At 31.6% G+C, this 26,763-nt stretch overlaps 1 protein-coding gene across 2 annotated transcripts in view; it reads right to left on the bottom strand.

Annotated features, from left to right (window-relative positions):
* Positions 1 to 1,814: 1,814 nt before the first annotated feature.
* The window catches only part of LOC113401868 (zwei Ig domain protein zig-8-like), a 184,648-nt gene continuing 159,699 nt past the window's right edge, over positions 1,815 to 26,763 (bottom strand). For both annotated transcript variants that reach the window (XM_026641943.2, XM_064218700.1), the window contains exons 3-8: positions 24,016 to 24,149; positions 19,458 to 19,535; positions 18,480 to 18,612; positions 6,306 to 6,425; positions 5,030 to 5,227; positions 1,815 to 2,066 (exon numbers count right to left, since the gene is read on the bottom strand). In XM_026641943.2, coding sequence (XP_026497728.1) covers positions 1,933 to 2,066; positions 5,030 to 5,227; positions 6,306 to 6,425; positions 18,480 to 18,612; positions 19,458 to 19,535; positions 24,016 to 24,149 — 797 coding nt within the window. In that variant the 3' untranslated portion in view covers positions 1,815 to 1,932. The remainder of the gene's footprint in view (positions 2,067 to 5,029; positions 5,228 to 6,305; positions 6,426 to 18,479; positions 18,613 to 19,457; positions 19,536 to 24,015; positions 24,150 to 26,763) is intronic.

Here is a 26,763-nt window from a genome sequence, read left to right as displayed (position 1 = left end):
TTTTGATAGAAGTGAAAATAATTCTTATGATATTCGATATCAAAAATCGAAAAATACGTAATAGGATCAGTCATTTCATTTATTGTAAAGTTAAAAACAATATTGCCATATGGAAATAATCATACTTTTAAATATTATTATTTACAATTATTTACATTCTTACAATATATTATTATTATTATTATTAAACAATATCAATAAATTAATAATTCTAATTATAATTATCTAGCAAATAATCTACAATTAATAAGAGATCGGTGCTATTTCGAACAGTGAATTTAGTGTTTAATTAATTTTAAATATTAACAGACTTGTATTTACAGAAAATATAAATTTTTAAATTTAGAATTAAATTATTTAATGTCAACGCTTGATTATATCTTTTTTTAAAAGGTTCTTTATAAGTGCGTTCTTTTTTTTAGTTTGCTGTAATCGTTCGTTAAAAACCTTCATAATATAATTGATTATATTTAACAAGCACCAATGTTTGTATTAATATAATTTCAATCAATTAAATCATAGATATATTAATACGTATGTATTAATCTGAATCTTTAGACAATGAATTAATTTCGCACGTACTAGGTGATTTTATTATGTAGACTGGTCGATAGCGGAACTCTACAATAACTACGTAGAAACTTCTCGAGTTTGGACTCATTTTACTTTAACGAGTCCCGTATTTAACAATGACAGCGTGTTTTCAATTTGCCAAAATTATTATGCATAAGAAAAAAAACATTATGAAATAATTTTTAATATATTATAACAAATATTTTATAACGTGTGTTTTTAAATTTAAAATATTAATTAATTTATTTATTGCCTTATTACAATATAATCGCAGAGTGCTCAAAAATATACAAAAAAAATATATATATAAAATATAAATAGCCTTTAAAGTAATTAATTCGCAGTAAAAAATTCTTTGCATTGAAAATGTTTAAAAAACGCTTTGAAGTTCCTGGCGATGTTATAGCTTGCGATAGTTTTCTTAAAGACTTATTAGGCGTTGCGTTATTTTTTTATAAAATTCATCCCGTCCTCATTGAACTATCCACTAACCCATAGTGAGCTGTATGGTAGAAAAAGTTTCAAAAGATTATGCTTCAATGGATAAGTTATCGAGAAGAATTAAATAAAATAAAACGCTTTCAAAATTAAAAACTAAACAAAAGTTTGTTGATTGACGTGTTAAGCTTCCAGCACCTCTCTTTTTGTAATGTGTAAATTTACATTCGAAAGAAGAAGACAGATCATCGCGTATCTATACCACCTTCTTTAGTAAGTCTTACTGATAGACGTTGGACATGAAAATTTATACATTTGTCTCTTTTTATAACCCCAAATTTGACGTTCGAAAGAAGAAGACAAAGCATAGTGGAACTATTCAATCGCTAAACATCTTCATAAGTTAGGTTAGCTTTTATTTAATTAAAATAAACATTGATTTTATTGTAAAAGAGGTTGCGTTATTTTTTCAATTCTAACTTATTTTCTTCTACTCAGTCTGATAAAAGTCGCAAGTAATGAAAAATCTAAGTCATCTAAGTGGTGATAGTTTTCATTCTAAAAATATTATCGAATTGCTTTATATAAATTATATAAACTAATTATTTACTTCAGATAATAATGACAATCTTTTTAACTCTCTTCATTTTATTTTAAGTGGGCCGTACTAATTTGTACACTTTCAATAAATTATTTAACGAAAAAAAAAAAAATATAATCATAATCGTAAATATTATTCAAAGATCTTTTAAATAATTTGTCGTCTCATTGCATTCAATAATCTTGCATGATTTGAAAGTAAATTTTAGTACGGTCCAATTAAAATACTCGATTTCTATACAAAATGTAAAAGTCTTTACAATATTATATCTATTTAATTTACACTTGCTCGCATCGAATCTGTTAAGTTTTGTGTAATTTTCATCTGAAGCCGTCAACGGTGCTGGTGTAAATCGTCGCGAGGGTGCAATATAATGAAATTACTAAGTTAACGGATAGGGCACACGGTGACGCAGTGTTCGCGTTTCCGTGTTGCATTGCTGCTGGGTGCTCACCTGATAAAAACAAAATGTTACATTAGTTATTAACCGACTCAAAAGAGAGGTCTTTTATATTACAAACTACATAACCAATTTTAGGGTTTTTATTTTAATTTGTTAATCGTAAACAGTCAACATCATTGGCTAGTGATATATTTTTTAAGATATTGTTTATTTATAGACTAAAAGATTTTTTATAACATAGATTTATTAAAGGAATTATTTAGCAATGAGTCTTAAAACTGATTCGAATATATTTTACATTGTTCACAGCATTAAAAAAGGCTCATAAAGACTTAGCTATACCTACGATTTTATAACACGAAGTATTGAAAAGAAACCGCCTCGTCGGCCTAATGGCTTATAAAACTGCAGATTCCTACGTCCAGGCTGAGAACCCCGGATCAGGATAGTAAAATAATTTTGGTGACTTTGGTCCTCTGTTGAACTTTTCACGGTGTAGGATTATCTCGTCCGACTAATGTGAGTGAAGAAAATTGAAAGCGTAACTGAATTGTAGTGCAATACTGGTACTATAATATTGTCTGTGCAGTTTGTATTAAAATCTGTCTTTTATGTAACACTAGTGGGTCGCACGCGAAGCTTCGCGTATATTCGACATATTTTTAGGAATTTCTAAACTTAATTTAATTGTAAACCGATGACGCCTGTTCCAGCCATAACGCCGCTCTCTACACGGCTAGTACTTTTTAAATTTTCTGCACATCTACGGCCGGAGCTCTTCAAAATATGACCATAGCCGGTCTTCAACGTGCAGCTATCGTCCCATAATCACTGGGACAAATACGCTTTTAATATATAGGATTGTTTATATTCTTTTTATCCACCCGGCTTCCCACGGATGCTATTTACTAATAAAGATTATATGATATAAATATTATTTATATCCTAAGATCAGGACTAATTTAGCTATCTACCAGTGGACAAGTTAAAAATTTGATCACTAATTTCGAAGATTATCCCCAACAAACAAAATTTTCCTCTTTATAATATTAGTAAAGAATGAATACTACCATCAAAATTCTTCGAAAGCTTACAGTACTTACTTATAATGTTCATTCCTGATTTATGTTAAAATATCAATCCTTATTACTGTCTGACACGACACATTAATTGTTAATATGTATAAATACAATAATGATGTACAAACAGTCTATGGCGAGTCGTGTAATTTAACCTCATTACAGGATAATTTTGACCCATTCGTGTCGGTTAGTGAGAGCTTTATACAACGACACTGTATTTTATATCTCAGCGAGAGTGTTTAATCGTCTGCAATTATGTAACATTCCATTATATTCATGAATCTCAACTCATTCGTAATGACCTAATCATCATTTGTTATTTTAAGATAACAGAATATATCGTTTACGCCATGATAATATCATTAAAACAGTGGGTCATTAAAGTTCACTAAATTTCCAGTTGATTTATAGATATATTAGAAGTATTTATTTGTAACTTTTATAACTCAAATATGTTAGTGTTATTTTAACAACTCTTCTTGATTTGATTTGATTTGTATCTTATCATTTTAAGTGACGCTGTTAAATTACAGCGTCACTTGTCGAATCCATATTTTATGTTGGTACTAATATCATATTTAATTCTAATTGACATCTAGGTCAATCAGTGTCTGTATTCAAGTAGGTTTTAATTAAAATTCAATAACGCTTCTGTTGTCGCATTAATGCCGTAATTTTACAAGTAATAAATTACTTAAACTTGCTGCTGGCAACTCTGAAGCTACGTTCACTAACTACAAAGCGACTACAATTGTAACTTAGTCGTTATTGTAACTATGTCAATAATATGTTTTCTGTTTAAGAGTAAGTACTTGCATGCATTTTTTTTAAATTATTCTGAATACCTTTCTTTGAATTAATTTATTTTAAATAATTAGACAAACAAACAAAGTTGAGAGAAAAAATATATTAAGTGAATCCCTATTTTTCAACCAAGTAAATATGAAGTATTAAATTAAAGGTGTACAAGATTTTTAGTAATATACATGAAGATCAGTAGCGTCAAGTTATAAATTATATAATTTCATACTCTTATTTCATCATCTTTTTCTTTTGGTCCCTATGGTACCTTAAATATTTATTGAAATAACGATAGAGATCGAGTTATATAAATAATGTTTATGTCATTATTCTATAATTTTAACCAATATTTTTTTATTATTTATCAAATAAAAAAATCATAGTGATCGATCATATACGGAAGAACATATCGATTTTTTTTTCTAAAATGTGAAATCAGTAGTAAATCAATTATACACTTAATTCATTTTGGTATTCATTTTGACGAACATTCATAATGATTATATTTCAAACGCTAAACATAATATCACAAATTGATATATTTTATCTCCAAAACAAAAAAATAACCGCTATTAAACTGAACAAATCCCATATCACACTTTAATATCAAAGTTTTTCTCGACATTTCCTCACCGCGTATTATACTAAAATCCATATCTTATAATATCTCTGCTATCAAACTTACTAAACATCCATCGGAAGAACTTAAGTCTATTTCGAAACTCGCGACACCGACTTTCTACGGAGGCAAGTTTTCCATACTTATTTATCTACAAAAAGCATTTACGTTACAGAAGGAACGCCTAAAGTAGTTTTATTTATAAACGACGACTGAAGTTACTCAAATGTGAACAGGATAATGTACCAGGAAACATTTAAACGTTGTATCAAAGCGTGTTTTAATGGCTTTACAAACGCGTTCTAATAAAATATTCAGTTTCAGTCAGAAGATATGAAGCCGAATTCGAAATCAAATTAACAAAATTTCAAATCAATTCGATAAATCATCGTCGTTTAGATGAGATTTTGAGAGTTCGAATTGAATAACACGAGAAACGAATGTTTTAATTGAAAGTAAAGTTCGCAAGAAATATCCATTACAATTATCAACAGAATAAGTAAATTAATTACCGTTTATAACGTGAACATTCACAGAAGCAGCTTCAGCCATTGTTGGCACGCAGCTGTAGTTCCCGCTGTCAGTCGGCAAAAGTTTGTCGATCGTCAGACGAGACGTGAGCTGCTCCGTCCATTCTGTTCTAAGCCTGATTCTTGGCTCTTCCACAATTTCATTCGCATCTACTTCCTTATATTCTATTAATTTTGATCCTGTAAAAATTTTGGTGCTTAGATATTAGGCATAGAAGAAACATTGAGGACAAAAAATTCTTTCATAAATAAAAAAATATTATAAATAAAAAACACCGTGAATGAAAGCAACCATGAATGCTGTAGAAATACAAACAAATAATAGAAGTTTATCGGAACGGAAATATGGCAGACAATTGAAAGATTGTTCCGTCTGGTTAAAACGTAATAGAGCAAGAATAAAGAACGAAGCCACCAGAAACGCTAGTACGGCAACAAATAGGCAATTTGCCAGAAGATACGAGTTTCCGTCCAATTAATGGTCTAAAAGAATCGCTTCTGTTATAAAATGAAAGTAGTTGGAAATCGTACTTGGTGCAATCAAAGCGAGAATCATAGGGGGTGCCATGAAATAGGATTTTTAAACATGAAATTGGGTCGAAGCGTTTAGCATTAGTATACTATTAAAACTACATTTTCGGGACAGAAAATTAATTACAAATATACCTTCAGAAGTTATGGTATTCAAGTAATAGTTTCAGTTTCTCGTCATTTTAATTGAACGTTAATAGGCAACACTAGTTAACCAGAACCTGTAATTGTACTGAAATTAATAAATTACTTTCATTTTTTAAATAATATTGCTTATATTATTATTTTTTCCAATTTATTTAATCAGAAAATCCAAAAAATAAGACTTGTAATAATTTGTGGAACAATCTCATTAATTTTCCGTTCCAAATTATGTTCTTTTTAATTAATTTAAAATGTTAATTCATATGTTATGGTAAAATAATAAAAGGGTTATTTTAATTGTAATAAGAAGCTTTATATACCCATTGTACCAAGACGTTTATATACGTAATGCTAATGGATCTTTAACGTGTTATCCTCGGGCTATTAATTCAAGTCTTGTTTTGTCAAAACTTTAAACATCGTTTCGGAAATTGTATTGTTCTTAGTATGGACTGCTGCAATTTTAGGTACAAGAATTGTACCAACTAAGGATTTTTAATTGGCAGCTGGTTAACTTACCATATCGTGGCCCAGTTGCTCGTTTATATATCTTATAACTATCAGTAAGACATGAACTACATACCCTTATACCAAAATATCGTCCCCAGATCATGAGGACCTTGACTCAGGATGCAGGTCAATGACAGCAAACTTCCTGTCTTCACGTACAAGTCCGCTGGACCAAGGACTTTTGCTTTCGCTTCTGCCACAAAGAAATCTTTATTAAAATTACATATACAATTATATAACATATTTATGCCAGGGGATCCAAATATATTGGTTTATTCGCCAAGTTAAATTGTTAATGTGACTCGCATAGATATTTAGGGATTATAAGGGTCCTGTTATAGGAAAATTATTTCACTTCGGTCATGTGTTTAAGGTAATGTCTATATATATTTAAATAGGATTCACACCGAATATAAAACAAAATAAAGTCTGTGCTGGCGGTCTGTCTGTTGCTCTTTCACGGCCAAACTTCTGACCGAATAAGATGAAATTTGATATGATGCAAGCTCTTAGAATTCTTAGAACTCTAAGGAATGACGTTGGTTAATTTTTCTGCCTAATACCTGACGACAAAACTAAAACGCAATTTAAGCCGCGGATAACAACTAGTTGAATTGTTATTTAATTGAAATTATTCTAAACTCTTTTGACGAAACAAAATCCGTATCAACCTCTTCTCCTCCATTCATCCAAGAAAGAGTTAAAGTGGTTCGGATTACACTGAAAACGACGTCACACTAGTTTTGGATTATTTTATTGAAAAAAAAAACAAACTAATTTGCATATTTGAAAATGGAACGATTCATCCAAACATTATTATATTTTAAATACTAATACAAAAAAGGTTTGTCGCAATTTTAATATAATATTAATATATAAATATAATTGTAGACTATCTTCGTGTTATACAGATGTACATATTTTACGCTTTAAAAACTTACATTGATAGTTACATGTAAAAAAAACCGCAATGATTGTAAAACCTGTACTATTCGATTGTACAATCAAATGTACACCTTAATTTACTTCGTGTTTGGTTAACAATTAGTAGAATTTATAAAAAAACAGCCAATTTAGGTCAATTTTAACTTCGTTGTATAATAATTGATTATTTAAAAACGGCTTGACCGGCTATATATTTTTGACCTAAGTACCTTTATTCATCAAATTCGGAAATTCATGTTTATTAAACTTTTCTCTGGCTCACTCACCCTTCAAACACAACCATACTAAGTATTGCTATTTGCTCGTAGAATGTATAATAAATAGGTGGTACCTATACAGAAAGACTACCATCAAGTTTTTATTAATTTATTTTCTTAAGAAACATATAGGTGATGTTTTATTTGATTTGACGTTTTATTTATTGAAAAATATTTTAATGTTATTTGTACCCGTGTGAAGTCGAAGCAGTTAGTTAGTTTTAATAAAGTTAGTAATTATTTTTAGCAGTGCCTTGTATTCCTACTGATTAATCGTTCTCCCGAATCGAGACTAAAAAGATTTATTATTTTCGATAAATATTTCTAATTAATCACTCCCACGAGATTAATAACCTAAAGGAAAGCACTTTATTACGTCATAAGCTCTTGTTATAGCAATTTCGAGTTATTAACAGTTTTAATAAAAAGGCAAGATTCTTATTAAACGCGTTTCTTAATCTAGCAAAGAACGCAAGCGAGATAAAAAGTAAATAATACCCTAAAACAAATTTCAGATTAAATCCAAGTATATTCAACGACCTTGAACATTTTCTTTCGGAGATTTAATCTTTTCACTGCTTTCGAGAATGTTTTCGGAAGACTTTTTGTAATACCTTTAAGTTGATAGGCAAAAGAAAGTGTCATTGGCCAATCTAAGTTGGATAGGAGCGGAATTGGTTTTCTCTTCTTCTAGTTAGTTTATATTGACTGTATGTTTTTTTGTGATCAAAACTGAATTGAATATATAAAATGATATATGTAATTCAAAATTACTGGCTACCCATTTTAATAATATTTAAAGTAAAGTATATAGTCTTTCAATTTGCTGCTAATGGTCTGAGGTTTAGGTTTTTTTTTAAGACGTTTTTTAGTATTTCAAGTCCTCAAGTTAAATACATGAAGATTCAGTGCTAGTTAGTGTTTTAACCTGCAATCGTCAGTCGAGATATGAGCGTTCTCCAAACCTTGACGAATCTCTGCGACCTTCTGCTCCTTTTAGTTACATCCTGTACTTAAACAATGGAAAGTAAATGATAAAATAAAGCATAACACAGCGATTAAATCGCTTTAAAATCCGTAAACATAAACCTCTTGCGATGTTAATATCTATGAACAAAGGTGACACCAGCAGGTGACCTATTTGCTTACTAGCTTGCAATATATAAAAATGATCGTGCATTTGACAGAATACATTATATTAATATTACATAAAGCATAAATTTAATAACTGGTACGAAATGTTTATATGTTGTGTTCAAATACCATATTACTTCAACACGATTGAGTATTTGTATTAGCATATGTAGTCATGTAGGTACGTACATACAGTTCAGTAATTCAATAAAAAAATTGTTAGTCCTTACCATTATAATGGTCTTAAGAATAAGACTATAGCCGATTTTTGAACGGGTTTTAAATCGAATCATTACTTGTGATGAAAAATGGATACTGTACGATAATCGGAAGCGTTCGTCGCAATGGCTGAACCCTGAAGACCAGCCAAATCCTGCGCTAAACGAAAATTTACTCAGAAAAAGTTACTTATAAGTATTTGGAATTATAAGTCTTTGGACTGGCGCTGGTGTCGTTCACTACAGCTTTCTAAAATCTGGCCAAACGATTACGGCTGACATCGTTTGTCAGCAACTGCAAACCAGGAAGGAAGAACTGCTAAACAACCGAGATTGATCAATCGCTCTAGGCCACTGCTACTTCACGACAACGCAAGACCACACACTGCACAACAAACTACACTAGATGAGCTACAATTTGCGATTACGACCTTGCTCCAATAGATTACCATTTTTTCCGGAATTTGGACAACTTGTTACAAAGAAAAAAAAAACAACTCTGATGCGGCAGTCCAAACCGCCTTCAAAGAGTTTCTTGATTCTCGCCCCCATGGTATTTTTGTAAAGGGATCACTGAACAACCTATGAGAAGGCAAAAGTGCATAGATAACAACGGTGCATACTTTGATTAATTAAATATATTTTACAAAAAAAAAATTGACTTTATATTCCTCCCGTACAAAACGCCAATTTCATATGTAACGACTTAATATATAAGATAAAGTTTTGTTTTTTTTGGTAGATTTTAATATACAAAAAACATGAATCGCGCGAACCTTTTAATAACCTTATTGCAGGGTGTGCTCATACGCGTTATATTACAATATTTTCCTTGGAAGCGTTTAATTTTCAAGTAGATTCACCTTTAAGAACGTTTTACGATTACGTTAAAATATTGTTATGTTATTTAATCGTAAGTAAAATATATATTTATTTTACTCCCATTTTCAATGTTTAGTACGCTATTATTATTATTATTATGACTTGTTAGGTTAGGTTAGGTTTATAAGTGGTAGAACTTTGTGCATGTCTGGTTACATTTTTTTTTATGGGTGGCAAACGAGCAGGAATCTCACCTAATGGAAAGTGACTACCACCGCCCATGGACATCTGTACACCGGGGGGCTTGCAGGTGCATTGCCGGCCTTTCAGGAAAGAGTACGCTCTTTTCTTGAAGGTTCCCAAGTCGAATCGGTTCGGAAATATCGCCGGCGAAAGCATAGCATAGCAAAGCAAATACCAACCACTTACCATATATTCTACCACCAAGCAGCAATACTTTGTACTGTTGTTTTCTAGTTTAAAGGGTGAGTGAGCGAGTCTAACTACAGACACAAAGGACATAATGATTTCGTTACCAAGGTTGATGGCGCATTGGTGGAATGATTAAAATTTCTAACGGTGCCAATGTCTATAAGCGGTGGTGACCACTTACCGTCAGGTGACCTATTTTCCTGCCCACCAGCCTAATTGATAACAAAAGAAAAGATCACGTGTTCCGGGCTGACCAATAAAATATGATACTTCATAAGAAACCACTTTTAGCATGCGCGTGAATAACAATGATTATTATTATAACTACAAGCATATTTTATAATTTTACAAAGTATGTCCTTAGGGTATAACACTGGTTGACATCGTTATAAAAATGAGTCGCTACGCGTATAACCAAGGCAATGATAAATATTTTTATAATACGTATAACCGTGTCATTGTTGTCGGTATTGTGTGTTATCTGACAGGGCTATTGTGGATGAGGTGTTTATTAATATATTTCAAGTGACGATATTCAGAACAAAAGGTAATTAGTGAGCGAAATTGAAAATGTTACTAATAATTGTTTATTTTTCCACAAATTGTATGTAGAACATGTTTAAGGGTAAGATTAAGAAAACGACTTATGACGACCTCCGTGGCCGAGTAGTGTGTACACCGGTTTTCATGGGTACGCCACTCCGAGGTCCCGGGTTCGATCCCCGGCCGAGTCGATGTAGAAAAAGTTCATTAGTTTTCTATGTTGTCTTGGGTCTGGGTGTTTGTGGTACCATCGTTACTTCTGATTTCCATAACACAAGTGCTTTAGCTACTTACATTGGGATCAGAGTAATGTATGTGATGTTGTTAAAATATTTATACAAAAAAAAACGACTAGCTCCTGCAAATCCAAATAAATTAATAATATTAATATATATCAGTACATATAATAAAATTCGACTGTCTTATTGTAATATTAAAATAACCGCTTTTTACTAAATGCATACACGGTACATATAACAAAATAATATATTGTTCAATTTTTGTCTGTTTGTCAGCTCATTCCGGCTAATCTCTGGAACGGCTGGACCGATTTTGACGGGACTTTCACTGGCAGATAGCTGATGTAATAAGAAGTGACTTAGGCTAAAACGATAACTTTTAGCTAGTCAACTTCTGGTTCGTTTTTTGTCCAGAGGATCGCAATTGCGCTTCAACGGGGAAATGCATTCTTGCCACCATTCCATATATATCTTCAAGATCCTAATGTTAATAATTCTTATGTATATAAATATATATTTATGTCACATAATTGTCATTATTAGTGCATGGTTTTAAAACGCCGTCTTGTAGCTTCAATACGTGCATCTAACTGATTATAGCGATTTCCTGAGTTCCTTGAAAGCTTTATAAATTCATCTTATGCTCGGTAATGAAGAAAACGTGATGAAAACTGCATTTTTCGGATGAAATTTAGCCACGTCACGTGTATCCTAACCCACAGCCACAGCTGTTGTCTGTGTGTCTTAGTTTGTACACTTGTATGTTTGTACTTGTATACTTTATACCAAGGAAATGATCAAATGTATCGCGTTGTCCTAGATCGACCACGTGACCTATATCGCAAATATAGCTAGAGGAGATACATAAACAGAAGAATATTTTATCAATCCAACTTCATACACAGTCCATTCATTCTTAATGACGTAAAAAGTCCAAATGAAGTTTAAGGAACGATAAAATTTTCCATATCATTAAAAAGGCGAGAGTCCGGACATGAAGTAGTCAGGAAACAGGCAAATTGCAAGTAATGTCGGCGGAGACTGCAATTGTCGAGTCTGCGACAACTTTGAACACAATGAGGCTTAAGATTTAGAATGGAAGTTTTAATGGATAGAAAATTCGTTGTAATTCGTTGTAATTCGTTCCAGATCGTGGATATTAAATCGGAACTGCGAAATGAGGTAGCTAGTATTTTGAATTGGGTAGATGTTCAAATGTCATACATATCATTAGGCAGATGCCTTATTTAAATAATTGAAAATAAAAATGTGTCTGGCGGCGCTTACCTTCATTAGGCAGTTGTTATTTACAACACGTGCAGCGGCCGAAAGTTGATTCACAGACAATAATATAAAAGAAGGAATATGCCAACTAGAGACTTTCTCTTGTCATCGCTCGGCCGGTGCACGGGTCGTACTGTGAGCCTATACATGTATGATACATGTTCACAACAATATCATACTTAATATATTACCAGTAATATAGATAATTTTGAAAAGACAAGAAACAGTGTCAATAATTTTGTAGACACTAGGATGAAAGGTAAATTTACAACACCGAGTTTCCGATGTCGCAAAGTCAATACGTCCTTCCTGGAACACAGTATTCGTTTCAATAATAAGATTCTACATTTATTTTTAACTTGGCATATTAATGATAAAAAAGCATAGATTTAGTACTTGTTGATAGATTTAATTATATAAGCTCTGTGATTAAAATGTTGGAAAAGTTTGGCTCTTCTCAGTAGAGAAGTCCAATTAAGAATATTTCGATTTGATACGTTTTTATTATCAAAAAGTTGTACGATGAAACGGAGATAATATTGTGAAATGGGCTTGGAGGTGATTTCAAGGCTGTTAATATATGTCATTGAAATATACTTGAACTTTAGACGGTGTTTCTCGTTTCATTTTTCATGGTACAGTTTTGCTGCACAAAAATATGCATTGAGTTGATTGATAAGTTCAATGTTTTAGTTGATTTAATACGCCTTGCCTAGAATTAATTTTACATTTTTCAATATTATTTTTTTTGATAAAAATAAGTTCTTTTACGATCATCACACTCGAGTAATTATTTATTTAATAGTTTATTTGCTCGACTACAAAAATCATTAACGATTGACCACTCGTGCAATAACGATTCTTTAAATTGAGGAACCTGGCGTAAATCAACACGTTTTTTAATTGTCCTTGAAACAGGTTCCCAAAGCTCAAAGACTTAACAATTATTAAGTAATTTACACGAATGAAGATGTAGTCATATCGTCTGGGCTCTGAGTGTCCTAGACCGAAACTAGGTCCGTCGTCTAGAGGTTAAGATGCCCTAAGTAATTACTGGACCATGTTAGTTATCTCAGCTTTGAGCAGACTGAATTTGATTAATGACTCAGGCTATATAGCTATGAAATTCATTGGTTCAAATAATTTAGTGTAAATCTAAGAAATTTAATTCTGATGTCTTAAGTATGAAAAGTTAAAGACCTCTCTGAACATTTAATTTGCTATTACATTTTTATTGGTTTATCTTTAGTAGCAGTTTCGTAACATGTTGACTTAATGTGATACGCTATTTTGATGCGTATTACGTTTAAGTAAGATACACATTAAATGTTTTAATTAATATAGTCAATGTCGGAGATCACTTTCTATCATTTCAGGATCGATGTTCTTAGTTGAGTTCCATGTTTGTTCTTAGAATATAGCTCGATATCTCTTTGATGTCACTGTATTGACATAAGATACGGTTGGTGTATTTTTGGAATTTGTCATCTTTTACTCTCCTATCGTTGAAATGTATTTGTAATACAATACAAATTGGTTAAAAATTCCAAAAATCTTACGACATATACATAAACAACATAAATAACATATTCAATTTTTTCATCAATTCAAACAAAATCGAGAAGCTTAGTACTTTTTTATGGTATAGGTTGGCGGACGAGCATATGGGCCACCTGATGGTAAGTGGTCACCACCGCTCATAGACATTGGCGCTCTAAGAAATATTAAAGATTCCTTACATCGCCAACGCGCCAGCAACCATGGGAACTAAGGTGTTATGTCCCTTGTGCCTGTAGTTACACTGGCTCACCCTTCAAACCGGAACACATAAATACTGAGTTTGGCGGTAGAATATCTGATGTGTGGGTGGTACCTACCCAGACGAGCTTGTACAAAGACCTACCATCGAGTAGTAACGAGAATAAATTCACGATATTACATCATATCCTTTGGTTATGCGGGAGAGTTCTAGAGATAACTAATATGATATTCACAGAGGTATTAATCCAATCCTTCGTAAAACTAACAACTCTTTGACCACTAAGCCTTCATTAAAGCCGGTCTTCATCAAAGTTCCGGGTTAAAAGTAAATATAATCACTGAAATAGAAAAAGGACAGTTTAACATTGCGAATAAATAGTAATCGGTTAAGCGGATTCAATACTTCACGGAAACCGGTTTAAACCGGTTATAGCTGGATTTATTTCTAAAGAACACGTTTATATTAAGATTGTCCCTTTTTATCCATTTTTTATGGTCTTAAAATTAATATAAGTATTATTAATATGATTACTAAAGTTAACGGTTATCAAATCGATATTAGTAGCTCATGTGAATCCACCTTTGCTATTTATTAGTACTAGTATTTATATTCGTTGTACGTGCGAGAGAAAAGTAGACTGTAGTTAAGGAAAAAAGGGAAGTTGTTACCTCAAAACTGGGCTCTGACTTATGAAGACACGTTCTTCTTGGGAGCGCTCCCTTGGTCTTCATACACTCGAAGAACACACCAAAGGGATGGGTGATATTACAGGAGAAGGATAAGTCCGTTACACGAGCTAATTTCAAAGGCGCGGCGCACTCACACAACACACGTTACCGCGGCTCACACGAGAAGGGAAGAGAGAAAGGAAGTACGTCATACGTCAAATCATTCCATAGACAAATATTGACATTTCAATGTACGCATAAACCTAAATACGTTACATTAGTAAATATTTGATGTATCTCGTCACCATTGAGAGGAGTCGAAAGTAAGTTATTAACAAAGTTCACTTAAGATATTATGGCAAATTTAAACAATATTTTTATAAAATACAGTTGCATTTTGATGAATGCCAAAATATATGTCCAAGAATATATTTTACCATTTCTACGTGACCCGTATCTAAATGCACTTGATATGGAGCATACTTTAGGACATCAGATTGTTTATAAAAGCCTGATTCATTGTTTTTAAAGAAAATAAGAAGGAGCCTTTGTACGGGCGAACATAAACAAATAATAACCATTCCTTACATCAGTCCAATGCGCCACCAACCTTGGTAACTAAGGTGTTATGTCCCTTGTGCCTGTAGTTACACTGGCTCACTCACCCTTCAAACCGGAACACAACAATACTGAGTACTGTTTTTTGGCGGTAGAATATCTGATGATTTGGTGGTACCTACCCAAACGGGTATGCACAAGAAAAGAAAAAATTAAGTAAGACATTTTGCAGAATTATAGTTTATATTTAAAAAAATAATGTAACGTAAGTTAATATTAGCCGAGTTGAGGTCAATTCGAGCTAAGTGCAGGGAAGACGCTAGACCGCATTCATTAATAAGCTAAAAAATTTTTCAAAGTCAAGTATTAGGTATTTTGCACGGTCACGCTCTTAGTAGAAATATTAAAAAATAATGCTAATTTATATGATGATAAATGAATCTTACAAAGTGTATCACGTATGTACATCACAGTTATGTTTGAAATATGTACATTTAATAAAATTTAGTAAAATAATAGTGAGCATAGTTAAATTGTTTTACATCAAAGAAATTATTGTACAAATTCTCCAACTAATATGTTAAGATGGTAAAGATGCTGTTTAAGATACCTACTTATTCTTACCTTAAACATTTTGTGTAAATACTAACTAGAATATTTGTGTATATATATAAATAAACACTGTTATCGTGTGACATCTTTTGCGTAGATTAGTCGTCAGGTTTTAGATATAAAAAGAAATCCTTCCAATTCAATGGACTCAAGCTTGTTTCATACCAAAATTTCATCAGTGCTTTGGCCGTGAAAGCGTAGATACACAACGAAATATGAGCGTACAAACAGACAGGACTTTTGTCAATAATAATATTAGTATACATAGTAATCATCTCGTTTGTAAGATGTGGGTTTAAATCAAATTTATTTTTGTTGCGTGATTGTACTGCCTCTTATATTTTGTCTTGTTTATTATCTTTTCCTTCTTGAGTTTGTTTGAAGAAATATCTTTATTATTTATATAAACTAAATTCAGTTTGACCTTTTTTTTTTATCCTTTTTTTATTCCGGTCCGTATACTAAAATGTTAAATAAATTGATATTTATGACGAACGTAAAAACTTTTGTGGATACGTTCTAACGTTTTTAGACTAGAAAGACATTTTTTTGATTTAATGTACAGTATGTCTCTCGTCGGCCATCCTTTTATTGTAACATACATACATACAACAGTCAGCCATTATTTCCCTTACAAGCAATGTTTTTTTTTCATTAGCTTATATATGTATGTATATATAGATTGTAAATATGAGAAACTTGGCAAATATCTCTGACATATAAAAGATAGTTGTACAAAATGACTGATATTAATTTTGTTTAAAATGTACTAAGCATAGTTTATGAAGATGACGTCATCATGACGGAGGTATGTGCGTATATAGGGCGTGCTCAAAAACTAATGAGTTTATTTTAATTTAACATTTTTCAAAATTGATTTTTTATCCTTTTTGTTCTTTCTTTCGAAGAATATATTTATAATTTCCAAACTGTAAATTTCCCACTGCTGGGCTAAGACCTCCCCAACTTCTTAAAGGAAAAAGTCTGGAGCTTACTCTAATACGTAACTTCGATGCGGGATGGTAATTAAGTTTTAAAATTTATTCCTATTTCAAAATCTTTTTATTCATCTGATACACAGAGTTTTCCACATGAAATTTTCCATCACCATCGAGCCGCGGTATGAATCATAAACACAAATTAAGCCGATAAACAATCGATGCTCGATTGGGTCCCCCATTATCTTCGATTAGGATTCACGTATCCTAGTCACTGGTATATAGCATTTAAAAAACAATGAAATTTCCGCTCGTAGCTTCAATCGCGTGTAAGAGGCAGGGAGAGGAGCAGAGGAAGGGGTTGCCGAGTGTGGAGATGGATGTTCTATTTACTTTTCTGTAGACAACGTGTATGTGAAATGGCATGATTAAGATCTGATATTTACCTGGTGATAGGGCTTTATGGAAGATCGTCTGGGTAGGTATTACCCATGCATTATACATTATACCGCCAAACAGTAATACTATGTATTGTTATGTATTGTTGGGTGAGTGTACCAATGTAACTACAGACAAAATAACTTAGTACCCAAGGTCAGTGGCATTCGTCGCAGTCGCATTGGGGATGTATTGTCGCAAGGGCGGTAGTGACCACTTAAGTACTTAACTGGTACTGTTCGCCTATTTTTTCAATAAAAAGTCATAAAAAAACGAACTCCCATTCGCATTTATAATATTAGTCAGGATACAGATGCCTTGTTAAATGATAAGAATCTTTACGTTCGTAACTTCAATAAGGAAAATATATTTCTCCGTCGTATAATTGTTTTGGACATGAGAGAGTCGAAACGACATGTTCGGATGAAATCTTAAGAAATATTATTCTCTTTTTTCGATATTAATATTTTTACAAATATATTTCTCAATCGTTACTTTAGGGCTAAATCAAATTTGACGTCAATCAAAATTGTAAAATAAAATTATAAATAAATTACAAGAATTGCGTCGCGCAATTGTTTTTTAAGATTCAATTGTTTCAATAATTGAGACATTTCTTAAGCTAAACTTAACTCTTCAAGGGATATCCCTGAAGAGTTAAGTTTAGCTATTATATTGCTATGAAATATTGAGAAAATTATTTTTTTCGTAAACTTTCTTTCCTTCTAAAATAAAATCAAATAACGAACACTTCTCTCGAACTAAATTCTTATATACGGCTATTTTTCATACGATATAATAATTAATAATCAAAATCTTTTATCTCTAAACTATAAGCTATGACGAAATGTAAATTGTATGATAGTCGGTTTGATTTTTTTGATCTCCTAAGACTCGTTGGATCAGACATATCACCTCATCATGACCACACCGCTGAACTGATAATGATGAAATTTCATTTAAAAGTAGTCTTATAACTAAAAAAGGATGTATATGTATATATATATATAATATTGCATATAAAATATGAAAGTTATGGGAAAATACACGGACCGAGTCGTGCGACAAGCTATTGAGATCAAAGCGATGATTCAAATATACATAATTAATTTTCTCATCTGATCTAGATCACCGAAACACTGATTAAAGCAACAGCCTGTATATATGTCACTGCTATACTAAGCCTCTCCTTTTTGTAGAGAAGACTTGGAGCTTATTCCACCACGCTGAGCCAATTCGAGTTGGTTTCTCATGTGAAAAAGACACATCTAGGATTTCCTCACAGTGTTTTCCTTCGCCACAAATTTATATATATTTATCATTTAAAACTGTCACGTTCTTATTACTGGTTCGTTTCGGTTGATTAACTGTGACTGTTTACTAACTTAATTACTAACCGACAACATTTAGTTGAAACGCCAAAGACATCTTCGGCTCCGTGTTAACTTGACATTCGTAGATACCAGCGTCTCGCTCTTGTGGAAATTTGATTTGCAGCGTCCAGTTCTCTGATTTGTCTGGTCTGATAACCTAGAAACAATTTAAAACTTCTTAATCTCTAGATATATATAAAATTGATCTGTCTGTATTGAATATATATTCGATGGTTTTCCGGAATAATTTTAAAAAACAACAGGAAATATCATTAAATATTTGTTGTTTATATTTTATGATAAGATTATTATTTGGAGTATTTAATTCTAAGTATCAACAGTTATAGAGTCTTAAAGTTGACGTAATGATTCACTCCAAGTATAATGTGATACAAATTTAAAACGGATAAAACCGCTAGGCAGAACTGATTTAAAATAGAAGGTTTAATATACTTAATGAAATTATAATGTACATAAATAAAATTCTTAAGAGATTTAGCAGCTACAAAAATAAGTCTCCTTGTGAGACACAGGCTTTTATTCAATTAGATATCCTAGTAACTATTACATTAAGATTTAAAATCTAAATAAAAACAAAATATATATAGCAAAGTAGTATAATAGAAATAGGAAAACAAAATGAGAATAGACATAATTATTATATTAATATTTAAGCAATAATTAAAATACGATGGACATTTAAATAATCTTTAGGGTGAGTGTACTGACAAAAGCATGACATCTTAGTCTCCAAGGTTGGTGGTACATTGGTAATGAAAACAAAGGACGTCAAAACAAATTAGATATATTTTAAAAGGTAAAGGAAAAAATCACCCTTTAAAACGTGGTATATAAGAGATCTGTCGGTGAATTTCATTGAGGAATTATTATCCTTTATTCGTAGCTGATCGGCAAGTGAGACAATGTTGTCTGCGTAATCATGCTTCGTAGACGGAGAGTTGAGTAGCCGTACCGATAATTAATAACAGTTCATTTACTTACTTGAAATCTTTGATCCGATGTATAAGTTAAAATTCCAGCTGTCAAAATATGAAGATCCCTTTTCCTTATCCACGAGACCTGTAACAAATATATAATAAAATATACATTATATTTTATCGTATATTAATCGTGTATCCGATTGAATGTCCCGTTAACGGAAACATTTAGAAATACACCAATTTTTTTTCAATATTAGTGATTATTGGAAACCTACGTTGCACATAACATTTTACACCGATCGGGGCATAAAATCTATGTAACTCATCCTGAATTTCACCCTTTTTGATGATGATTTTCGTGAAACACTGTTACTCATAAACGTAAGCCTAAATGCGGATTTCTATCTTTCTATCATCAGAAATTACAAAATTCCATAGAAATCTTTCACCCCCTATTAAATTCACCTAGGAGATTAATTTGAAAAAAATCTTTATTATTGCGCACTTACGTTCCAGCAGGAATTCCTAATCAAAAATTTCATCCTTTTAGATCAATTTCAGATGACCGTTGTATCTCTGTCAGTTATTTTAAAAAAATATTGAGTAGATATATAACGTACTATCTGAACCTACGGCTTTACCCGAATTTATAAGATTTTAATTTCATCTAAATCAATCGAGCGGTTTAAGCGTAACGAGGTAACAGACAGAGTTACATTCGCATTAGTAATATTATATATTACTGTAGATGTGCCTTAACCTAGACAAATAAATGGCTCCTGGAATTGTCTAAGACTTCCGGTCAGAGAGTTGTGTATTATGTAAAGGAAATTGTAATCACAGAGCATAGATATCATAATATAATCACCATTCACCTATCGGTACTCCAAAGGAACCAAAGACTGATTCATATGAAAAACTTACGTGATTCAACTTAGTTGAATTAATATTATCTTTTCAAGGAATAAAATATGCTTCAATAATCGCCTGTAACGTAAGTATTTTTCAACCATGTTTGACCATTAATATTGCGTCATATTTTCGTGTAATAAATTTTCTGTCTGAGGTATAATCTTCCGGCTAATGACCCTGCTTTCAATGTTAGTAAGTAGAGCGTGAACTCCTACCTACTTACATGCTGGGTAGTGAATGAATTGAGGCGTTTATTATACTAATGTTATGTGTTTTAAAGTGTAATTAGTTTAATGCTCTTAAGCCTCTTTCACAGTCTTGAATAATGACGTCATTGTTTTTCTTCATAGTTACATAACGAAATTCTTGAAATTTATAATCACTATACAGGAAGTTTTTTTTTCTGAAATCATGTTTGCGTGCGTCTTTTATATATTTTAGATTTATTTTTATTATATAAAAACTTTTTAGACAATATCACAATCTAATTCTTGAGATAATAATGCTTCACAATAATTTAAATTACAGATCGATTCCCGTTTTAATAAAATTTTATTAAAACGGGTTCATAATAATTAAAATAAGTTATTGCTTCAATATCACATTTATATTATTAAAGCCTATGTGAATAGCAATAGTATTGGCATCGTTAACACCCTTTGTTATGGCAATTTACTTAAACCGTTGGGTCAAATATTGGACCAATCAAATGACCAAATTCAAAATCATCTTCAATTTAGTTCAATAGTTTTTTATTAGGTACAAGTAATAAGAATTACTTGTTATCAAAAACTAAAAAATATTTCGATATTTTAAAATACCTTTTGCTAGTTTGAGTTGATATTTATATATTTCGAAATATAATTGTGTTTATAAATTTTTTATAGACATTTGAAAATATCAACCCTAACACTTGGTGATAGGGCATTGCGCAAGTGGTATCTGGGTAGGTACCACCCACTCATCAGATATTCTACCAAACACCAATATTCAATATCATTGTGTTCCGGTTTGAAGGGTGAGTGAGCCAGTATAACTACAGGCACAAGGGACATAACATTCCCAAGGTTGGTGGCGCATTGGTGATGTAAGGAATGGTTAATATTTCTTACACTGCCATTATCCATGGACAGTACCCACGTATCATAAGGTGACCCACTTGCTTGTCCGCCTACCGATATCATAAAAAAAAATATGTAACATCGAAGAAAACTATTCTTATTTACCAAGCAATAAAACGACTAGTTATTATATCGAAATGGTACAGAGACAAAAGAGAACCGTTGAATATTCGTCGAAATCAATTTCTATGCGCTTATAAACAATGTAAATACAAACCCTTTGTAGAACAAAGAACCATATTTCGTATTCCAGATCATATTTAGCAACGGGCAACTTTAAGCGAACTTATATTTTTTATCGCCTGAGTATAGTTTGATATAATGTTTGTTTAGGACGAGAAATTTACCCTCGTCATTTTCGTTTTTGGATTTTTTAACTCTCATATTATATATGAAAGAAAGTTTCAATAAAAACATTTATGTATTCTACGTTTCCATAATTATATAATGTATGTATATGAGAGTCGAGATGGCCCAGTGGTTAGAACGCGTGCATCTTAACCGATGATTTCGGGTTCAAACCCAGGCAAGCACCACTGAATTTTCATGTGCTTAAATTTGTGTTTATAATTCATCTCGTACTCGGCGGTGAAGGAAAACATCGTGAGGAAACCTGCATGTGTCTAATTTCAACGAAATTCTGCCACATGTGTATTCCACCAAACCGCATTGGAGCATCGTGTTGGAATATGCTCCAAAAAACTCAAACGGAGAAGAGGCCTTAGCCCAGTAGTGGGAAATTTACAGGCTGTTAATGTAAAAATGTAATGTATATAAGCTGAGAGATATATTAAATTCAATTCCCAATTTGTATCTTCAATATATTTTATTATCTCATTGATAGTCAAAGTAAATCCCACCACTGGTTTCAATAAAACTCAGACGAAGGAAACCGTTGAACGAAAATCACTCGATTTATTTATTCACACTCTATAAATTCTTACAATTAAAATAAATATAAATAAAATTATTGATGTGAAAAATGATTGTTTCTTTTTCCATTAACAATATATTTCATTAATAAAGATGAAATAATAAAAAAAAAAACAGGCAAATTTATCTAATCGATATTTGACAGATACGTTTATAAAACGTCGTCTGTTGTTAGAGTGATACTGTAGAAAAAAAGTGATACCATAATAATATTCTTATGAATAAGAATAAGAACATATTTATTCAGGACAAACAAACATTGCAGATATAAAGTTAACATAATTGTACCAAGGAAAAAAAAAAGCAAAAAAGCCTTAATTTTAAGAAAACAAAAAATAGAGCAACTATTTATTAAAATTTTATATTACTTTATAAATTTTATAATAACCGAAAAATCAGTAAAGACATTTCTTTTTTTTTTATCGCGTGAAAAAACAACCCCGGTTGTGTGAAAAAAATTAACAATGCTTAAGAATAATTAAATAACAAGAAATAAAATCGTTATTAAAAATCCCGTGTGCATTTAAACAACATTTATACATAATAAACTGAAATAAACAGTATTTAAATATAAAGAGAAGGGGGAAAGGTCGCCTGGAGGGGGCATAACGGTTTTTCATTGCGTGACGATTTTTGACAGTTTACTCAACTGAAAGCAGCGTACAAGAACTTCGTTCCAAAAACAACAACTGTGATGTATCCTGATAAGGCGTATCATTCAGCTTTTATGTTAGGTTAGACCCAACGTTGATTTTCAATGGCACCCTTTGAAACTGACGGGCCGTGACAGAGTGATTAAATATTAATTACAAGCTGAGCCCGCGGTTTTACTCGTCTGAAATTTTTAAAACTTTACTTACATAAACCATCATCCCCATTTTATCCCCTCGAGGGGTAAATTAAGTATGTCCCCGGGACTGAAACTATTTACATAACAAATTACATCTGAAGCGATTCAGCTGTTTAAGCTTGAAGAAGTAACAGACAGAGGTACTTTTGAATTTATAATGATAGAATAATTGTAAATAGAGATATTCAAAAATAATTCTACTGATTGAAAATAAGAGATACGCAGGATTGGGTTACATACTCATTTAAGTCATAAATGTTATAAATTATTCTTACGTAAATAAAATATTTATATTTTCAATATGCATTTAAGAATTAATTATATTAATAACTCTTATTTATAATCATATCATATATTTTATGCTAGATAGTGTAAGTTATTTTTGGAAGGAAATTATTAGTCTAACATAATGTATAAATATTAAATTTAGCTTCCAGTCTACTGTATTATTTTGGTATATTTCACCGGACAAAAGTAGTTTAATCAATACTATTTTAATAATAAATAGATTTCGTTCACATTAGTCGCCTTTTTTAATTATATAGACAATGTTATTATTGTCGAAATTATATAAATTCGTACACACACACGTACGTAATTACATTATAAGTTCGTGAAGTTAAAATACATCATATCTACGCCATTTTCTATAGTCGATCTTATTATTAAAACACCGCGAATTTCTGGTCAGAAAGGCAAAATATCTTCTCTAACCCGACTTGGGGCTTGAACGAATCGGACGCGGCAGTCCATACTGGCTGACTGAACAAAAATATCGGAAAATAATGTCATTAGAAACTCACCGCCTTGTCACCAAGCTGTTCAACCCTGCAATGCAGGAAGGCAGTCTGTCCAACCACTGTTGTCACATTTCTGGGGACATTGTACTCGAAGTAAGGAAACGAGCCGACGCTGTCTTCGCCGTAATGTGCGGTACCTGTAACGAATAAGACGCTGTACTATTTTTTAAGGGACGAGAACAAATCTAAAAAACTACTAAAATTATTAGAAAATGTGTATATATTTTATATAAACAAATATATGTATACAAAGCTTTTGAGTTTACATGTTGTTGTAAAAAGTATTCACATAATATTTTCTTATTAATCGTGATTTCATTTACGAATACATTAATTATACATATTTATATTCGGTTGTAAATTTTTTTCTGTTGAAGATTCTTTCAAGAGAATTTGTAAAAATAACTACCCATTTTTTTCCGATAAAGATTTGAGAAAAATATATTTATATAGCTTCTAGATGTATAGAATAAACCTATTGTCATTTTCAATTTTGAAAATACTCAGTATCACATTTCTAGTTATGAAATAAAACATATCTTGTATATAATAGATATGTTTTATATAGTAAATAAATATAGTATTCATATGAGATGATATTGTATCGGAAGCGAAATATACCAAACCGGATGTTATCGTAACGAAACGAACGGAACGTTAAATAAAAAAAGAATAACTAAACTACAATATAATATGTCTCAGAAAATACTAGAGACAATTTTATCAGAGAAAATGTATTTATTTTAGATAATTGATTTTACGTTGATATCAAATATCTTACTCTTGATATACTTATGGCTTAAGGGTTTTAGGTTGCTTAGTGCTAGGGCTTCCTGTCTTGGTAGGACCATCCACGTATTAGAGCAACACTTAGTATTAGACACTGTAACTACAGACACAAGGGCCATAATATCTTAGTCCGTAAGGCTAGTGACACATTAACGATGAAAGGAATGCGCTAACGTCTATGGGCGGTGGTGACCACTTACCATCAGATGACCCAATTTCCCTAACTATATCATAAAAAGGGGCCTTGTTTCAGGGATTATTAAGGAATATTTAAATAACGCTGTCTTCTGTCAAACATCTATTAAGGAAGATACAAAAATATATATCAGAGTGTTAAGGCTTGTAAGGTTTATAAGGTTACTTTGATCCTTCGTTAATCAAGTATTGTAATTAAATTGTAATCAGTAATATTTTTTGTTGTTTAGTAGAGCACACCTCTGAGGAACCACTTCTAGCCTTTTTTTAGTCATCTGTGTTTTTCATTTATTCGTCGTCAATTAGACGTTATTGATCTAGGTCCGTGATGTTACAAAACTAGATCAAACGGATTACTTATCACAATATTTTTTCAAAACCTGTTCCAGGACTATATGTGAAATGAGAATGTTCAAATGAACTTTACAGCTTTATTAAGATTGTTAATTAATCCGTATTCACAAGTAAGTTATTTACCGAGGAATGCTTGACAAGTTCCTGGAAAACTATGGTATACATTATCATTATTTAGTCAGTGACAAGATTTCAATTTCAGGTCGTTTCGTAGCCATGTGTTGTCATGTACGACTGTGTCATGTATGTCTATGATGTTAAGTAATCTTTTCGAATTCTCATATTTATCAATAAAAACCGTAAAACTGAATACAGACACACAAAAAAAACCACACACAAAACTTATTAGAACTTATTAGAAGTTGTTGTATAGTTATAGTTTATACGTATTTAATAGCGTCAATAGCGCAATGGTTTACGGGCCGCCTAGCGATGTATAAAGTCACAGGATCGATCATAACCCCTTGGGCTATTGTCGTCCCCACTCCTAACACAAGTGATAAGCTTAAAAGGAGGGGTAAATAGGAATATTAGTAATTCCTCAGTTAATTTGATGCATTGCTCCTATTCTATTATATATATATATATATATATATATTATCACACTTAATAGAGAGATTTTTTTCCAATCTTAAATGTATTCAATTTTTGAGAGGAAATTAAATATAAAAATTATCAAATAACATGTATTACTAAGCATTCTATATCTAAAGCTGCTCCTCCAATTTAACTATACGTACCGGTACTGTACTTTCTAATATATTAAAAGTTCATAGGCATCAGTTAACTTTGTTAACGGATCGCTGAGCATAACGTCACAACGATGTATTCATATGCATTCAATTGTGTTACACAACACGTTAAAGATACCCACGTCATAGAAAATGTCAATGAGACTTTTGTTTAAATATATTCCCTTTTTAAAGCACCCGATCATTCATAATTTGAACAATGATTAATTCGACGTAGCTCCGGTAATACATAAATAACAACAAAGTTCCAATGTGGGTAAATCTGAAAATAAATTTCCGTACGTGTTTACAAACCTTTTACAAGGCAATGTTTTTGAAATTCTGTTTGTAACTGGGCCCAAATAGAATGGCAAATGACACAATTAGCTTAAACAAAGGTGAGTTGATTAAGAAATTATTCCGGACTGCCAAAAGCATCTGAGCTCTAATGGGGGTTTTGGCAGAATAACCTTAATATTAAGGGGTACGAGAACCTTTTTTACGTTGAATTGATGGCAGAAATTTTGGAGCTGGCAAATTAGGGTTTAAATGCAGATGTGGATTATTTTTGATATTGAATTACGGGTTCTTAAAGTTGAGTTCGAATAATAAGAATAATTATCCATCTATTGTGAGTGAAGATATTTAAAAAAATTCGAAAATAAAACCAAGAATTTCTTAG

Source organism: Vanessa tameamea, chromosome 23 (assembly GCF_037043105.1).
Source record: "Vanessa tameamea isolate UH-Manoa-2023 chromosome 23, ilVanTame1 primary haplotype, whole genome shotgun sequence".
Taxonomy (NCBI): Eukaryota; Metazoa; Arthropoda; class Insecta; order Lepidoptera; family Nymphalidae; genus Vanessa; species Vanessa tameamea.
Note: the sequence above shows the minus strand (reverse complement) of the source record. Positions and strands in the feature narration are given on the sequence as shown.